This window comes from Callorhinchus milii, unplaced genomic scaffold (genome assembly GCF_018977255.1).
Source record: "Callorhinchus milii isolate IMCB2004 unplaced genomic scaffold, IMCB_Cmil_1.0 Scaffold333, whole genome shotgun sequence".
NCBI lineage: Eukaryota > Metazoa > Chordata > Chondrichthyes > Chimaeriformes > Callorhinchidae > Callorhinchus > Callorhinchus milii.
This window is the reverse complement of record NW_024705074.1, coordinates 57,017-63,778: the sequence shown is the minus strand read 5'-3', so window position 1 is coordinate 63,778 and position 6,762 is coordinate 57,017. Positions and strand designations below refer to the sequence as shown.

Genomic DNA, 6,762 nt, shown 5'->3' with positions numbered 1-6,762 from the left:
CCTTGTCCGGACCTCCGCTGGCAACCTAAGGAAGCTTCAAAGACTACAAAATAACCTAGCACGCGTCGTCATTGCCCACACTCATCCCCGCTCGACTCACCAGCTCGTCTCCGCGCTCTCAACTGGCTCCCCATTGCCAGTAGGGTCACATACAAGACCGCCTGCCTCTGCCACAATGCCTTCATATCCGCCTGCCCGCCGTATCTTTCTTCATTACTGACAACTTGTAGCTCAGCACACGGCAGTTGCCTGCGCAGCGCGACTCACGACCTCCTCTCAATACCAAGATCCAGGATGGTCATGTCTACGCGCCGCTTCTCGGTGGCAGCCCCAACAGTCTGGAACGATATCCCTCTGCACATTCGCAGCATCACCTCAATCGCCTCCTTCAAGAGACACTTAAAAACTCACCTCTACAATCATGCTTTTGAGCGACTCTGAGCTTGGCTCCGCGCCTCTGAGTTGCGGCCACTACGTCTGCAAATTTGCGCGCGTTACGAATTGTACTATTATTATTATTATACGTAACTTATAAGTGGCATACCTTAACTGATGAATGATCCGACTATGCTCCCGATTTCAAAGACAATGAGTTGCCCCAGTCAGATGCGGCCTGATTCACAAAAACACCCTTTGACCCGTATCACAAAAATAACAGCTCTCACGTGAGCTTTTGTACAGGTTACCACCAAAACAGATACTTAGTCCTGACAGCACATATTCCATGTTTGACATTAATACACAAAATGTTGTATGTACGTACAAAATCTGACGGGTATTCTTTCAATTATGATTCAAAATAATCAAAGGGCACATTGGCAACATTTTATTACTATACTGAAATGTACTGCGTCACGTTGCAACGTATTTACAAGTTGATCTCTGCCGAGATGAGGCCTATATGTGCAGCACTCTCATAGAGAGAAGTCAAGTAGTAGTACATTCTCTATGTTGCAGAGGTTCAAGGTTCAAATCCGACTGGCATATCAAACATCTCCCCCGACTTACAAACTCATATCCACATGCAGGCCAGTGAACGGTCACCTTGTGGCACACAGGGGCAGATGCCCATTATGGGCACCCATCGAGTGTCTAAGATGAGATATGATACAAAACACTTGAGTCACTCCTGGTTAGAGATCGCCCCAACCCACAGGTTCACAAATACTGGCCACGCTTACACTCCAGTTTGAACCTAGAAATTGAGTATTCAACTTCACATTATATTCATTAGAAAGGCCTGTGACAAAGGTGCATCCATTGGAGCTTAATTGTCTGAAGCTTGCACATCTACCTGGTCTCCATTTGACTTTGTATTGTCTAAGAAGTCCACCCACACCTCCACATCCACAAACTCCTGGGAGTTGCCTCGCTCTGCCTCACAGTCAGAATTTAGTTCCTGTTTCACACTGCCTCCATCTATGTGAAGGTCCGATTTTGGAGTTGAATAATCTTCAAATTTAACCTTCACTTCTACGCTCTTCACTGTTACTTCTTCACATTTCACTTTCGCCTCTTCATATTTCACCTTGATACCTTTCAAAGTGTCCAGGCTGGGATTGTCTTCTGGTTCTTGTTTCATGAACAATGGGGTCATTGCAGCACTTTGACTTTCACAAGCTGATTTCAGATTACACTTCTTGTGGATTTTCTGATGCGTGTGTGTTCTCTGGTGTTTTTTAAGATTTGATGAATGTGCAAACGCTTTCCCACAAACACTGCACTTGAAGAGTTTCTCTCCTGTGTGTTTTTTCTGGTGTCGTCGAAGAGCAGATGAATCTGAAAACGCCTTCTCACACACACTGCACTTGAAGGGTTTATCTCCTGTGTGTATTCTCTGGTGGGTCTGAAGAGTTGATGATTTTGCAAACGCCTTCCCACACAGAGTGCACTTAAAAGGTTTCTCTCCTGTGTGTGTTTTCTGGTGGGTCTTAAGATTTGATGACATTGCAAACGCCTTCCCACACAGAGTGCACTTAAAAGGTTTCTCTCCTGTGTGTGTTCTCTGGTGTTGTTTAAGAGTAGATGAATAAAAAAATGCCTTCCCACACACACTGCACTTGAAGGGGTTATCTCCTGTGTGTGTTCGCTGGTGTCTTTGAAGATGTGATGACTGTGCAAACGCCTTCCCACACACAATGCACTTGAAATGTTTCTCTCCTGTGTGTGTTCTCTGGTGTCTTTGAAGATGTGGTGACTGTGCAAACGCCTTCTCACACACAGTGCACTTGAAAGGTTTCTTTCCTGTGTGTGTTCTCTGGTGTTGTTTAAGAGTAGATGAATAAAAAAATGCCTTCCCACACACACTGCACTTGAAGGGCTTATCTCCTGTGTGTGTTCTCTGGTGGGTCTTAAGATTTGATGACATTGCAAACGCCTTCCCACACAGAGTGCACTTAAAAGGTTTCTCTCCTGTGTGTGTTCTCTGGTGGATCTTAAGATTTGATGACAATGCAAACGCCTTCCCACACAGAGTGCACTTGAAAGGTTTATCTCCTGTGTGTGTTCTCTGGTGTTGTTTAAGAGTAGATGAATACAAAAATGCCCTCCCACACACACTGCACTTGAAGGGTTTATCTCCTGTGTGTGTTCTCTGGTGGGTCTGAAGATATGATGACAATGAAAATGCCTTCTCACACACAGTGCACTTGAAGGGTTTCTCTCCTGTGTGTGTTCTCTGGTGTGATTTAAGAATGAACGACCATGCAAACGCCTTCTCACACACAGTGCACTTGAAAGGTTTATCTCCTGTGTGTGTTCTCTGGTGTGATTTAAGAATGCATGACAGTGCAAACGCCTTCTCACACACAGTGCACTTGAAAGGTTTCTCTCCTGTGTGTGTTCTCTGGTGTGATTTAAGAATGCATGACCGTGCAAACGCCTTCTCACACACAGTGCACTTAAAAGGTTTCTCTCCTTTGTGTGTTCTCTGGTGTGATTTAAGAATGGATGACCGTGCAAACGCCTTCTCACACACAGTGCACTTGAAAGGTTTCTCTCCTGTGTGTGTTCTCTGGTGTGATTTAAGAATTGATGACTTTGCAAATGCCTTCCCACACACACTGCACTTAAAAGGTTTCTCTCCTGTGTGTGTTCTGTGGTGTTGTTTAAGAGTAGATGAATCTGAAAATGCCTTCCCACACACACAGCACTCTAAGGGTTTCTCTCCTGTGTGTGTTCTCTGGTGCTGTGTCAAGTTTCCAGTACGATCCGTGCTGTTTGCATGCTGGTCGCATTGTTTCCTTCTTGTACTGAACTGCGCTGAGTGCCTTTGCTCCATCAGGCCAATTCTGCAGAGAGAGCGTCAGCTGCAAACAGAAAAGCATGTCCACACCATCTATGTGAGTATTGAGGCACAGAGGAATGCATATATACACAGTCACACATGACTTACACATCTATACATATTCATATTTTCATGATATAGTGAAAGAGATTCCCCAATTCATCACACGGGCTGTTAAGGCACACAATGCGAGGGCAAATGGTCATAAATATGCCTGGACACCCTAGTGTCTTCAAAATTAATGTTTACCAAAAACTCCAAGCACACAATTTCGGTTGTCTAGCTACGACAGGAATATTTAAGAAAAAAATTGTTAACCTAGCAAAGGCTTTTGAAAATAATACTATTTGTATTATGCAGAAATGTATAAATTAATGTTCATTTGCAACTTAGAGGTGTGAAGCCAGGCTCAGATTAGCTTGAATGCGAGGATGAACAGATTTAACTTCAGCTGCATATGTGCTGTGTTAATTTCCTGACTGTTTCCATTCTTATGAAAATTTCCAAAGCAAAACTAAAATAAACTATATTTATGATTTAACCTCCATGTTCAATCGAGTCAATATACTTGACAGCAAATACAAACTTCACATGTTCATACACTTGCATGGTAAAAAGGTGGTTAAATTTTGACTTAAAACTTTCGTGACTGCAGGAATTAATATTCTTTGGTTATTTCGGTAAAGTCAAGTAGATAGAAAATAATAATACAAATAAAGTGAATATAAGAAAAAAAAACGACTAATGTAGACTGTAGCCTGGTTCTTAACCTCGGTGAGCGCAGAGGCGTAGCTAGGATATTTTGCGCCCAGGGACGAACTATAAAATTGGCGCCCCCCCCCCCCCCCCCCGTTTAATCACATTTTCCTATTACATCGAATAAGGAATAACAATTTTAATGAAACATTGTATATAAAGAAGCAAATTCATAGAAATTATATTACATGGCTCACTCAGTCACTGTCGTAGACTGGTTGACATAGTCTACAAAAGATTATTTTTTCTTGATTTCACTGTCGCAAACTGGTCAATCACGTAATCAAAATATGTTTTTTCCAATGTTTTTCTTTCAACGCTAAGAAGAGCAAGATCGCTGAGACGATCTTGTCCCATTGAAGCACGCAAATACGACAAAATAAGTTTCAATTTGCTGAACGACCGCTCACAGCTTGCAATTGAAACTGCTACTGTTAATAAAATTTGCAGTGAAATTCGCAAATTCGGAAATATGTCGTCTCCATAAAACACAATAAAACCAAGAAGATCCAAAGGAGTTTCTGGTAGAACTTAATTCCGGTTACCGAGCAGCATTTTGCAATCTCCAAATTCTGTGAAAAGTTCGTGGCCATTGATGTCGGTGTCATAGAAATTTCCAAAATCTGTGCAATTTCGACGAATTGCATCGACATCTGTGCCAGTTCTCCCGGCATCTTCCGACGTCACCTAATTCTTCTGTCCACATCGATCCCCCAGGCGCTTCTGAACACGATACATTTTTCCAAGAATGACATTCCAGAAATGTAATAAAACTATGAAGTAAAAATTTAATACGCATGCCTGTAACTGTTCTGCATCACTTCTGGTTTCAGGCGTCATAGTTACGTCCTCCGACAATTTGTCTAGCAGCCCTACTAGTTCATCCATTCCTTCATAGAGAGCTTTAACAGCTTCTGATCGTGCACTCCAGCGTGTTTCAGACTCCCGCTTTACTGTGATGGGCACAGCTTTTTTTAACTCTTCCCAACGAATTGTTGAACGAGAGAAAAATATATACTTTCAACTGTTCCAAAAAACGTGACGACAAGTGGATCCTGTTTAGCTGAGTGTACTCCTGCTAAGTTTAAGCTGTGGTTGTCACAGTTGACAAACAATGCTCTGTGATTTTTGTCACATATTCGTTGTTGAAGGCCGGATATATGCCCAGTCATCACAGCAGCATTGTGATAACATTATGCCCGACAGTCGGCTAGAGGTATGTTGTCAAATTTCAGTATCTCGACGATGACTCTTTCTAGGCTTGCTGCATCTTTTTCATGTATCTCGATATAACCTAAAAAGATTTTTTGATAGTTACTTTTTTAGTTTGAAAATCCACATCCACAAATCTTATGACCTGAGAAAATGTAATTACATGCAATGTAGGCTCTGTGTGGCGGGATATATAAACTTTTAGGTTGAGGTGTAGATTTGCGCAGTAGTTTCAGGCTGCCGCGCCCGCCGCAATAAGTGATAATGTAACGTTGTAAGCCTCATTTAGGCGCCCCTTTACCTTGGCGCCCGGGGACATATGTACCCCCCTGCCCCCCCTAGCTACGCCTCTGGGTGAGCGTACTGGCAGTCTATAATGTAGACAATGTAGCCTGGTTCTTAACCTCGGTGAGTGTATTGGCAGTCTATAATGTAGACTATTGCCTGTTTTATTGACGAGACCTTTGCAATGGACTAGACCTTGGCGATGGACACTCACAGCTTTGTATGTAAAAAAGTCCAGGCAGCTTCCACATAGTGTTACAGAGCCTAATGAAAGAATGCTGCTAGACTAATTTGAAGTGACACTTTGGATGCCAAATAAGGTCATGAACACATTAACCAGGTATAGGAGCTCCTCCACCACGTGTAGAACGACCTGATTATTCATGGAGAGCTGAGCAGGTGCAGTGTTGTATGACATTAAATTCCCAGGGAGGTATTCTTTGGGTCTTTCGGTAAAGTCACGTCACTTAACCGAAAGACCCAAAGAATATGAATTCCTGCAGTTACGAAAGCTTTAAGTCAAGATTTTCCCAGGGAGGTGATCTTTTTGTAGAACATATGCAAGGCCCCATTTCGTCATGGAATTCTCCAGGTATAGAACACGATTCTCCAACTCAATATCATTGAGTAGCCATGACCAGATCATCAACATGCGTAACATGGTTGACCAGCAGGGGACGATCCCTTGACTATAACCAGGCATCGATTAGCGTATCATTGTTACTGTATGAAATGCAATTTTGTATAGGGCCATTGTGAGCTTCTCAAAATACATAATTATACTTAAGCATTACCTAAATAATGGGGTTAGGTAAACGGCAACTAAAATAAACATCACAATTGAAATAAGTACTGTACTGTATTCCAAATAAGGAATCATGTGTGCATTACCCACAATACTTGTGGTCAGAAAGCAAACAAAAACACTCTGCTAGAAAATGCATGGTCTGCTGCTGAGGCAGACCGTTGTAAAAGGTTTGAAATGGGTGTAGCCCAAGGATCATAAGGAAGTGGCCGGGGCTAGTGATGTTAATGTAATAAATTAGCATGTTAATGTGAAATCGAAGAGTAGTGCAATCCAAAGCGGCCTCCCTACAAGACAGAGAAGGAGCGAGGCTCTACCTGGGTAAACAACAACTACCACCACGACAACAATAACCACGATGTGAACTTCTCACTTCAGATCTCAGTGAGCGGACACTAAAATAAATCACGCTTGCTAA

At 42.5% G+C, this 6,762-nt stretch overlaps 1 protein-coding gene across 1 annotated transcript; it reads right to left on the bottom strand.

The window, feature by feature from the left end:
• Positions 1-263: 263 nt before the first annotated feature.
• Positions 264-4,716, bottom strand: LOC121852033 (zinc finger protein 883-like). Its single transcript, XM_042346141.1, has 4 exons — positions 4,588-4,716; positions 2,714-2,908; positions 1,340-2,629; positions 264-386 (listed from the first exon to the last, which is right to left on the bottom strand). Exons 1-4 carry the CDS (start codon positions 4,714-4,716, stop codon positions 264-266), a joined length of 1,737 nt encoding a protein of 578 aa, XP_042202075.1.
• Positions 4,717-6,762: the final 2,046 nt, after the last annotated feature.

Bases quoted from the DNA above. Each gene is read 5' to 3' on its own strand.
- LOC121852033 (XM_042346141.1), bottom strand. From the start codon at position 4,716: ATGCCGGGAGAACTGGCACAGATGTCGATGCAATTCGTCGAAATTGCA. The intron at 2,909-4,587 runs GTAACCGGAATT...AAAGGAGAGAAA, and splicing joins AGATTGCAAAATGCTGCTCG to CCTTTTAAGTGCACTGTGTG. The intron at 387-1,339 runs GTGTGGGTGGAC...TGTCTCTTGAAG, and splicing joins AGGAGTTTGTGGATGTGGAG to GAGGCGATTGAGGTGATGCT.